The following is a 12,574-nucleotide window of genomic DNA, read 5'->3' on the forward strand; positions in this document are numbered from 1 at the left end:
ATCCAGTTCGTTTTGCCCATTGTAGTTGTTCTTTCAACATGATCTCGAAGAATATCAGTGAGCCCAAGGATCGTATGACAGCTCGTAAGTGCATGCAAGCAGTTCAATTGAAGGGGGCCTAGGAGGTAATAGGCAGGAAAACTGGAAGAGGCATATAGTGTTGTAGGTGTAGTTAGGAGGTTAAGATCACCAGGATGAAGGTTATAAGATGCATGATAATGCAATATTGTGTTAGCAAGATAGTTGAGGGTTAAATTGTTCATTATTTTATATACTAGTATTAGTAATTCATATAGTACTTTGTTTATGGCATTTATCCACTCTACTTACTGATAAGAGATGAGATGGGAGTGTGCCAGAAAGATTAAATAAAGTTTGGATTAGAAAGTACAGAATATTATCTCTTGGAGGAATAAAATAAATGCTGAAAACCAATGAGTTGATGAAAAACCTCTACCCCCCTTCAAAAATCTCATGCTGAAAAAAATCCTGAAGCACAGGCAAATGAATTAAATTCTGCTATGTAGTATGTTGTTCTTAAGGAGGTCCATAACATGAGGTCTATGAGGTAAGATAATTGGTGTTCCAGTTTTACCAACTATTTTCAATGTTGCACGTATTCACAAGTGTTTGAAGACTAAGGGGCTCATTAGTATGGCGGGCGGCCTGAGTCCGCCCACCATACCAGTGGGAATTAGGACCACCCGCTAAGGGTGCGGCGGTCCCGCACATCCCGTTAGGATGCGCCCGCCACACTGGCGGGCGCATCCCGCATTTCTGACACCGCCCGCGACAATACAAAAAATGCATGTTGTGCTTTTCGATGCACAACGTGACAGGCACCACGCGGTGCCTGCCACGTTGTACATTGAAATGCAGGGGGGTACCATAGGTACCCCCATGTGCACTCCCCACCCACCAGAGTCCCAGGGGCCCTGCAACGGGCCCCCACAAGAGATTCCCGCATGCCTTTCCGTGGCGGCAATGCCACCACGGAATGCATGTTCCCGCCCACATCTTAATATGGCTGGCGGTGTCTAACAGACACCGCCACCATATTGAACCCTTTTCCACCCGGTTGACTTGTTGACTAGGCGGAAAAGCGGCGGACCGCCTTTCCATCTGCCGCAGACCCCCCAGCCATAGTAATATGGTGGGGGGTCTTTGCAGCAAGGATGGCGGGCGGATCGCCACTGCCGGCCTGGTGGGGGCAAACCGCCCGCCATCCTAATGGGGCCCCAAGCATTTTAGAGCTGGAGACGTACAGGTATGGAATAAATTACACCCCTCATATTTTCCAAATTTAATCACTGTAATTGACGAATTCATAGTAGAAAACGTAAGTGTGATATAGGGCATGATTGTTTTTCTCTAACAGTGAAGTGATGATTTACGGTTAAGTGTGGTACTGGATCTACAAATGTATTCTTTGCACAGAACGGAAACTGATTGAACTCTGACAAAATTACATATACTTGATTTGCATACATTTAATAATCATTAAGTGACTGAGTCTACAAAATGTCTCCATAAGAAAAACAATAATAATGGTTTAAAAATGGCTCGGGTCCATCGCATGCTCTGTGCAAGAAAAGGCACGTTTTTGCAAAAAATCCAGAAATATTTCCCGCAAGGTTTGTAGGTTATGCAGCCCTCTAGCTGATGTTCCTGGAAAGCCAGCTCTCCAGCAGAGCAGCATTGCGCTCTTTAGAAAATCACTGTACGCCAGAGGTAAATTGTAAACCAATATCTGACTTCAGAAAACGATTGCTTCTTCTTAATAAAACAGTGTATGTAATCCACATTCTTTCATGTGGGAAAATTGCTCCTCGTTGCATTCATTGCCTTTGTATGCTTTTCACCCTGCAGCTATGAAATCAGGAGGCACACAGCTGAAACTCATTATGACATTCCAAAATTATGGACAAGCCTTGTTCAAGCCAATGAAGTAAGTGATAAGAGCCATTTATTTGCACCATTATCTATTTTTCGCCGTCTTCATTTGCATGTGTGCGAGCATTTCGTATCTGGTGTGTTGCTTTCCTGTGTCTGCATTACAAAAGACTTATGAGAATCTTGTTCCTAGCTACAAAGGACCAGCATTGTTTTTTAGGGGAATCCGTGATTTATATTTGCCATCAATGTCTTGCTGCTTTCCTCCCCCATTATTTATCTAAGCACAGCAATTATCTTTAAAAATAAATGTTCCTTTAGATGTTGTGAGATTAGGTAATTGGTTTCTTTAGACCTCTTATCAGTCACTGTTTATTACTCTGATGCAGCCTTGAGTTTTGATAAAGATTTTTTTGGAAAGCATGCACTGAGCGATAGTTAAAGTGAAGGATCATGGCATGCCACTTCCTGTGGAAGTCATGTAGTGTGTGATGTCACTTCCTCAGAAATCTCAATGAGAATGTACCACACAGGCCAACATCTGGAAGCAGGATAGGGGAAATTTTGAAAATAAATATCGGGTGAATTTGTTTTCCTGTTGAATTGTATTCTACTGGCGATTGAAGGGTAACCCTAAAATAAACCAATTTTAAATATGGAGTCTCGTCGACATCAGGTGTGTTGACATGTATGGAACACAAGGAGAACTTGCCACAGCATCACTTTCTCCTGGTGTCTTTGCACCCTCTCACACCACTGTCAATGTGCCATTATGATTGTCTACTATTTACCATGTTTCCGTTCACGGTTTATGCCGAATATTACAATAGATAACATACTTGATGAAGCGCAATTCCACTCCTTTACCAGGCGCACAGCGGAAAGCAGAATTCTCATACAAATGTATCATCCAATTTTCCAATTTCAGAAATATTTGTTCCAATTTTTCATTTGAGTTTAATTTCTTTAGTTTATTGTTCTTGTCGTTACACACGTACAATGTTGGTGTTTTCAATGTTTCTTATGCGACAGGTATGCCCATCCGGGCCTTTTTCTGGGCACAATAGAATTCACCACTCATCCTCGGTCATGATAAATAATGTACCCAATGCACTTCAAGCCTTTGACGGCCCTTCGTCAGGGGTTTACTACGAATAAAAGAACAAGAATTAATAATTCAAGCTCCCTTGTCTTTGCAAACATTAACAAAAGTGATATTGTGCTGTTGTGGTTAACCTCGCATTGGCGTTTTTCCCTCTATAAACATAACTGAACATTTCAACAATTGCCCTGAAAGAGCCTCTACCTCACTCTCTCTCCCTTCCCTTGTTAACTTTTCCATTCTTCAACACACCCGACTCAATGTTCACCCTCATAAACGTGCTTCTGCCATCTATTGACTACATGGTGCTAGTATGCAAAGCGACACTGTCTCACTCTCATACCTTCATGACTTCTTGCGATAGCGTGGACTTCTCAATTAGTTTAGACCACAACAGGAAAGCGTCCCGTTCATACCTGATTTCCCCCTCTTTAAATTGACAACACGTGGCACCGCCCCTCACAATTAGCCGGATGTACGCAGCCACAACTTTATTGGGTTTATCCTCCAAAAACTCAACTACACATAATACACTGCTAACAGCTTCGTTAGAACGCAAACTCGCTGTTGCAAGGATTGCTCTTCCCCTCATTCAACTGAAAAGCTCTCTGCAGGCTAATCTGTTAAAGTACCCCGCCCACCCTTTAGATGTTAACACTAACGCTCATGCTTGAATAAAACCATTGCTTGTTTGCGCATATGTAAATCAATTGCGCATGAATTGCACCATTTACAAACACAAAAGAAAGACTTAAAAACACTCAAATGTCTATATTCTCAAGGAGATCCAATGGAAATCCGTTGCCAGGATGTGTCACCCTACGTGTGCAGTTTGTGTACTCCGTTTTACTGATAATCCAATGGGCGATACATGTGGGTTAGGGCAGACTTATTACTGAAGTAGACAAATGGTACAGTGCACACCAAAATTCCCAATTTGACCATAGATCATCCAATATAAACATTTTAAACTCATGCTCAAAATGTTCATAGTTTTAAAAGTAACCAGTGTCTCACTGTGGCAACACAATTGGTCGTATTTTCTTGAAGAAAAAGGAGCTGTTTCTAAGAATCAGAATGTTTCCTTTCATAAATAGGAAACTAACAATTTCTAGTAGTTTTTCCATTACTTTACAAAGATGGTTAACCACATACTTGTCTTTATACTGGAAAGAACCTTCAATAACCTAACCCTTTTTATTTATTGAAATGCATTAGAAAGATGGAATGAGATATTTCAGAAATACTCCCTCAGTATGAATTTGTTTTTGCATGTAGAATATGATCGTTCAACTTCGGTGGGAAGTTAACATGCTTATTTATTTATTAGTGCCTTTAAGGCTCAACTTCAGAGTGCTTTTCGTAGAGACAGAACATAGATTAAAAAAAGCACATCTTAGAATGCAAAAACTACAGTACAGTTACAAAATAAATGTATAGGTATCCAGTCTTTCAATTCATATTGATGAATAATGAGGCTACAGAAATGCAAAGTTAGGGGCTACAGTTGAATTAATACTAACAAATTGTAGAAAATGTACAGAAGGGCTAAAGTGTAGATTTTTCAAGAGAATCAGAGCACTTTACTTTACGTTGTAGTAAGATAGTAAACATAGGTAGTACAGAGTAACAATTTGGGCATAAAGGCAATGTAAAAGCAGTAGATCGTACACAGGAAAAATATTGATACAAAAATGTAAAGTAGGGCCTGTAAAATAATATATACTTTATGGAAAACATACAGTGTGCCCACAATTAGATGCCATGTGTTATGCACACAAGAATCTGTAGAAAGTGTCAGATCAAGATACTTTAATGCAATACAGATTCCAACAGGTGTTGTCATCAAATGTACCAGGATCAAAAACAGAATCAGCCAGATCACAAAACATTGGCTCTCCTTTCTCAAAGCGGTGTAATTATTAGAATATTATAGTAAAAATACTGCAGGCCCAGTATTCTGTAGCGTATGCAGTAAATGAGAAAGATGAGGGGAAGTAGTGTTAATAGAAAGCATTTGCTTAAACTCTTTTGAAAGACAATAATACATGGGACCCACATCCGGGCATATCCGTCCCACTTAGAGGGACACACTAAAGTGTACCAAACAATGATGGATAGAATGCTTGAATTAATCACTACCCAGAGTAATTACCAGTGGCTGAGATTAACCCAACCATTCCACCCATCACTTTTTTATATTCTTAAGAGTTTTGCTCAGTAGGCTGCATCCCCCAATACCTTCACTTGTCTGAATGGCTTGTGATGAGTGTCAAAGTATAACAGTTTGTACACTAGAGCAGCTAGTTTTGAGATACCTGCCCCTGGTATGGAGTCTTCTGAGTGAAGTCAATACTGGTGTGATGGGGTTGAAGTGTATGCTCCTGGAGATCAATGTGCTAAGGCATTTGTGTCAGTTTCAGGAAAGCAAGTTGAAGTTGGCAATTCCAGATAGAAAGGAGTTACCCTAATAAACTCTAGATAGAGCCATTATTTGGAGCACTTTCTATGATATTTCTGTTCAAGATAAACTTTTTTTTTTACAAAGGATAAGTTGGAGACGATAGATGGCATATATGCGTTTCTTTACTTTGAAGAGGTTCTGTAGCATAGTTATGAAAGATTTAGAGAAGTCGATGATGTTGGACTTTCTAAGATGTATGTGGAATCCAGCCAATTATCTGTCAGAGTAAAGGAAAGATGGTGTGAGACAAATCCTGCTTGGCTGATGTTAAATTTAAGGTAATGAAATATAAGTGAAGACTGGGTACTATCTAGAATTCTGCTAAATGGAAAATGTCATCAGAGGAGGAATCATTTCAAGTAAACATTGTTTCATCCAAATATAGGTGATTTGAGATTCTCAAATAGGTTCAGCACCAATGCCGAAGAGGGAAGTTGGTAGAATTGAGCATTGAAGATCTCCTTTAAGGAGAGGGAAAAGATTTCAGAGTAACAACCTATCTTTATTTCCTGCTATCAGTGTATGTGGTATGGTTCAAGCAAAGTCATAACATGATCTTCAAACCCTAGCGGTAAAAATGTTCTTGATGTTTAAGTTAGTAAATAGTGTAGAAGTCAGCGATAGATCAAGTAGAGTCAGCAGAGAAATCTTACTGTTATTAAGTCAGAATAGTGCATCATTATCATAGTTTTTTCTAGTGAGGTGATGCTTAGACAATCTTCCCGCAATCCAAAACACCTCCTGGTAAAGAGATGGGTTGATAAGGTTGGTTCAGTTTGGGCATTAACTGTATAATGGTTAGAAGGTATTAATTATGGAGCTTGTATCCATTAAGCACAATCACTAGAAGCTCAACAAAACTATGTATAGACAAACAATAAATTAATAAATATGTTCTACTACATATATAAACCGGACAAAATTTTATTTTCTAGTATTTTTGATAAAAGTTAATTTATGTCATGTCAAATTCTTTAATCCCTTTCAAATCAATTACACTATAAATGTTTAGATGGTGGGTTGACTTGCAGCACAGTGAAGTAGCAATCTGATTCAGATCGTATTCCATAGTGTGTCTGACATCAATTTGCCAAAATTACTGTACAATATAGACGCTGTATATAGCATTATTTGTAACCCTACATACGAAAATTGGTAAATGTACCTTTAAAGTCTTTTTTAATTAACTTTTTCCTGTATTAACCAAATTATTAGGCCCATCAATAGCGCACAAGATATGTAGATAAAAAACCTAGTTGAAATTTGTCTAAATAAGACACCAAAATCTATTCTACCTATTCAAAATGAAAGTTTGTTTTCTAAAATGCTGATATTTGTCTTCTATTTAGCATGCATGAATTTCCACTTTGCTGAAATACAAATTAAACACCTCAGATTTAAATGGGTATAATTATCTTAAATTGAAACACATATTGAGAAAGCCACCTGCTCTGAATGTTGTTTTCGTGTAGACATTTGTTTTTTCAAGATGATATCTGAATACCTGGTTTAGGAAGTTCTGTTGGTGCTGTAATGCATATATAAACTGGATTTAGACAGAATGCATGCTGTTGCATGGAATAACTAGCATGACATATTCATTTTGTCCATTAAGAACAAGATGTGACAGACAGTACATTTACACGAACATCCTTTAGCATAATTATTTCTAGTTAAGCATAAAAGAGCTGAAGCATTTATTAGATGGCTTACTTTGAGTACAAAGGTGCAGAATCTGTGTTAGGGTTTGTTTTAGTCAGCCTTTACATAGGCTCTGTTGTGAATGGCCTAGTCCTTTTGGACATGTCACTGGCACCATTAGCCACACTGCTCCTCTGAACTTCCTTCAATAGCCTTCTCTATCTAGGTCCTCAGAGGGACATACAGTGCTGTCCCAAGATTGTACTGGCCAATGTGGTCCTAGATACCATAGCACTGGGCCAAGATTCCAGACAGGTAAGCGAAAATCACTCAGTGTTAGGCCAAAAGCATACAGCACTCGGCAAATATCACATTTCTACAACCAAAAACGTATTTACATGGGCAAAACACACAGCTCTAGGCCACGATTTGATACTGGTGGCCTAGAATTATGACACAGGGCTCACAAGCCTCAAATAACAGTGGTCCCAGGTCACACAAGACTTGACCATGATCAGACAGCTCTAGATGAATATCAAACTTGGCACTTTGCTGTTATGGATTTATTTATGGGTTAATCCTCAGGCAACTCTATGTAGGGACATCATTCTGAATTGTCTCAGTTTGGATAAGGGGTATGCTACTCCGTGGTAGAGTTATATTTCAAAAACATTCCATGAATTTGGTTTGGCTTCTTTATTTACGACACAGAGGAGAATTAGAAAGAGGATAGATTACTGGTCAAGTGCCTCTTCCTGCAATTTAGGGAAGAAAGAATGTTGCAAACTGAATTATAAAAAAGCTCAGTGCTGAATTTCTATACATATTTTGCCTCTGCTGAGCCTGCTTTCTACCTTTCTTTAGATCTCACACATTGGGAGAGGTCCCTCCTTATCTGTTTTAGAGAAGGCACGGTTTGGCAGCTTTTGCATTTTTTCTGAGAAAGTGGCTTCTTGTGGGGGGTCGGCCCCACCCTGCCCCTGTGATGGCACTGCTGAGCAATCGCTGCTCCATTTAATTATTATATGTTTTTTGCAATATTTTCAATCTTCAATGCAGACATTTTCTCAAGCTCCTCATAAAGACATTGGGGCACGTTAGTTGCAGAAAGCTCTGTTCCACTTACAATTATTGAACACCCCATTTATATGTTTTAGGGTGAGCTCCTTTCTTAAAGCTGCAGTAAGATCTAGAAAATCCATGGAGGGGTTATTTTTTAGCTCGGTTTCCTCTGTCCAAAACATCATGGTCATTCTGTCTACATGAGTATTTGTTTTGCCGCTCTTCTTCATGTCAGTAATCTTACTGTTACTTAGCTGTCCTAGTAATTGTTTTATCCAAAGCCTCTCTTATAAATCTCCCCAACTTCTTCTGTCTATATTGCATGATTGCTGTTTTATATCTGATAGCTATCCTAGGCATACGTACCCCAATACCACCTGTTCTTATTTGCTGACGTTTGGTTTCCCTCTGCCGATAATGCCGTTCTAATAGGAAAAAGCTGATATCGCTGTTTTTATTGAAAATGCATTTTATGTTTGTATGACTTCCTATTTTAATTATTGTGTGTATTTTATTCTTTTATGTTGAAAATTGTATGTTTTAATTGTGTCTGCTGCTTTATCTTTAATGGCCATGCATGGCCGAACAAAGATTTCTTGAATTGAATTCGATAACACACCATGCTTGCTCAACAAGAGCACATAGTGGTGTCATAACATTGGTGCATCCTTGGGCAAAGATTGCACGGTGTTGTTCTGTTTTTATGATCTCAGCCTGGAAAATCTGATGGAAGATCCATGTGACATGTAAATTAAGGTCCACCTTTTCCAGTCTCAAATCACATCAGCAAATTGACTAAACTAGTGATGGAACTCTTCAAAATATAATCACTTGCAAATGGTGCTGGTTAAGAGGGTGGGTTCTTATTGTACCTATACAAAACGACGTATATTATATTAGAACATTGGAATTATGGGAGCTCCATTGAAAACAATGGAGTGCTCCGGGCTTATGTCTGGTATAAGCCTGGAGCTCCAACATTCCAATGTTTCTTTGTTCACAGCTTGGCTGTGAACACAGGCGTCAGGGAGCCTGAGGGTATTCCAATCCCCTCCTGCTCCCATAAGGCTTTGTTTTTTTGTTAGAACATTCTGCCCTCTAGTGGCAGAATATTATAATAGCCTTATAGCCCTTCGTAGCTGGGCTATACCGGCTATTAAAGTCCCTCTCCCTTGTTAAAGGCCCTCGAGGGCCTTTAATAGCTGGTATAGTCCTCTACGGTGGGCTATAAGGCTATATTAAATTTCTGAAGGTAATGAAAATGTAGATCTGCAGGGGTGCACTCACATAAACTGCATGCATTATTTATGACTGGCTCTAGAAACAGGATGGGAGAAGATGATGTAAGCATGGATGCATCTTCAGCTTTTTTGACACTACTAATGCCTTGGTGGGGAAGCAGGTGGTGATGTTAACTAGTTGGGTCATCTGAGCAAGCAGTTGGCAGCAGCCATGTGGCTGTACTACCAGAATATATGGTTTGGCAATGACAGATAAAATCAAACTTTAACCCCTTGTGTGCGCGTGAAGGCCGGGAGCCGTCATGCATCATGGTGGGCGTGTGCGGAGGACGGCCCTCCGCTGTCCGAACCCATCGACTCATTGAAAACCCAGCACCGCGGCGGAATTTTCGACGTGGCCAAGGGGTTAAGAAGTCCCCCTGTTCTTAGAGAAATACAGTGATCCTGTGAGAGACTGGCGGAAACAAGTATCAGTTAGAGTGCTAATTCAGTAACCAAGACGAGTATTTAACAAGTAAAACAGGTTATTGCATATGCTACTAATCTCAGCTGCACTTTTTTGTAGAAATCATGTAAAAAATGTCAACACCCAGTGCTACGTTTTCACAAATGAGTTCCAAATATTGTTGGTCCTCTGAAAGTCACTCTGATTTTAAACGAAAAGCTTAATCTTTAAAGACAGTCCAGTGATGATAAACAATAAATGGAATATTATTAATGCAGCAAAACACAAGAAAGTATGTAAAAACTATGTAATGTCCCCCTTTTGTTTGGATTGTAATCAAATGTCCCTCTCATTGCTCTCTGTCTAAATCATTTATGGCCAGAGGCTTCAAAGGGTTTTGCCCATTCTGTGTTTATGGGAAAATGTGTTCATGCATATGGCTCTTAGTGAAATAAAATGAAATAATCGCCATCTGGTGGCACATTAGCCTTATCACATGCTCATCAGTTCCGATTCTAAATGTTACCTTTATCACATATCTCAGCAATCAGAACCTATATAGCATTGCCACCACACAAATCACATAATGATGGAAATTGAAATATACATCCCTTCTCAAAACCTCCAATTGCTTCCTATAACATCCCTAAGAAACAGATTCTTTTTTCCTCATTAATTATATTGTGCCAGTGGTCCATCGGCAGATGTCCACACTACACCAAAGCAGATGGGTCTTATTATAGATCATCGCTCACCTCAGTATCCTTAATAGAGCCATCCTCATCCTACAACTATTCAAAACAGCATGCATGTTATATGCTGCAGATGTGACTAGCTGGAAGCCCGAAACCGGTCCTTGGATGCTTGTTTCCAGTCCAGGGAGGACCTGGCTTGGCAGTTCGGGCTGGACTGTTCCCATGGGGCACAGGGTCAAGACTGATTTGCATATGGCTGGGTTCAAACTGGAAAGGCATGGTGAGCAAAAAAACGATGGATTTAGGCCCAGATCTCTGTACTGGGGTGAATGTATGACATTGTTCTGCATTCTGTCCATCACCTGTTGTTTTTGCAGATGTGACTACTGGCACCACAACTGGGGTGGAGTATCTTGGAAAAGAAGGGGTGCAAAGCTTGTGGGCCAGATTCACCAAATGTTTAGGTTAGCAGATGCGTCTGGCTTATTTCCATGCCTGTCACAAAGCTATGAAAAAGCATGTCATGCGGTGGAAATGTCTAAGTGAGTCATTACTCAGAGAAATTTCTTTGTAGCTCAGGCTTGGAAATTCAGGAGTATTATACAACTGAGCCAAAAGGCACACCTTCGTACAGAAAATAATTTATGAATCGTGCCTGTAATGCAGACAGGAGGCGACAGGACCACATGAACTCAATGTGTACATGCCAACTTTTGAAGAGAAATGACATGTTTTGGGTGTCGAGCTGAACGAAATTAAATTAGCACTTTTCTTACAAAGGCAGGGATACACTGAGCATCTATATTTGCTTTCGTTTTAAAAGTTTTCTTTCTCTATATGAGCGACTCTTGGTTGTGCTGCTAAATCACATGTTTTGTTAGATGACTAAGCTATTGGTTTAATATAACATTGTTTTTTGATTGACAGTTCGGATTGCTTGATTTGCCTTCTGCCTACACATCAAGGACTTCTGTGACCAGCTCCATTTCACAAATCAGTTGCCCAAATCGTTTAGAAAGTTTAAAATACAGGTGGTTTCCGAAACGAACTTTGGGGCATATTATCTAGAACGGCGATAAAATTATCGCCGCTTTAGCAGCAGGAAACTGCCGCTAAAGCAGCGATAATGGGCTTGATAATAAGCCCTTGTGAATTCCCCTAGCAGCCCAGGTTAACACCAGAACCTGGGCTGCTATGGGAATTCACAAGACCATATTATCAAACCCATTATCACCGTTTTAGCAGCTGTTTCCTGCCACTAAAGCGGCGATCATTTTATCGATGTTCTTGATAATATGCCCCTTAATATTTAAAGGTATTTTAGTTTTCTGCCTTCACACCTATGGACGGAGCAGTGGGGATGTTAAAAATAGAATGCAATTAGCTAAATAGCTTTTCTCTCACACCAGATGTTATCATTTTGACTCACATACACGTCCTAAGACTGCTGGAGAGAGGTTATCCTTCTAAAACCTATACACTGTTCTTCCTCCCAAAACGACAATAGGGTCACTGCAAGCAGAAATACTGCTTTCCTGAGTTCTGAGAGCATGGGCTGGGTGATATACATCAAGTTTTGGAGTATGCTGAAAAATGTAAGATTCATTTGGGGCAGAATTAGCTCCATTTCTTTTCTCCATTTTTCTAATGTTCAGGTGTCCATTGGGCCGCCAATTTCTTAGTTGTGGGGGAAGGTACGTGAGCACTAAAAATGTGTGCCATCTGGACTCTTGAAATGGATTCATGCTGAATATTCCATTCGTGTTGGCCAACAGGGTCTCAAAATCATATAAAAATAGGTATCTCATCAGCTTTTACATGCATGAATTTAAGGACAAGGTAAATATTTTAACATTGTCCTTAAAAAGTAAAGAGGCAAGTATATGTACAAATTAAAGTCTATGGAGTATAAAGGAAGTAATGTATTGGCAATCATGGCAATCATTGACCTATATACCACAATAACGCTCTCAATTATTCAAGAACACAATAACAAAGAGCTTCCTTTCGCCACATTGTCATGGCTTCGAG

The 12,574-nt window shown here is 39.7% G+C and overlaps 1 protein-coding gene across 1 annotated transcript in view; it reads left to right on the forward strand.

The window, feature by feature from the left end:
• Nucleotides 1-12,574, forward strand: part of FAM20C (FAM20C golgi associated secretory pathway kinase) — a 327,251-nt gene that overhangs the window by 79,832 nt on the left and 234,845 nt on the right. Inside the window, exon 3 of the mRNA XM_078664903.1 lies at nucleotides 1,870-1,948. Within this exon, the coding sequence (XP_078521029.1) occupies nucleotides 1,870-1,948 (79 nt within the window). The remainder of the gene's footprint in view (nucleotides 1-1,869; nucleotides 1,949-12,574) is intronic.

Source organism: Lissotriton helveticus, chromosome 10 (assembly GCF_964261635.1).
Source record: "Lissotriton helveticus chromosome 10, aLisHel1.1, whole genome shotgun sequence".
Taxonomy (NCBI): Eukaryota; Metazoa; Chordata; class Amphibia; order Caudata; family Salamandridae; genus Lissotriton; species Lissotriton helveticus.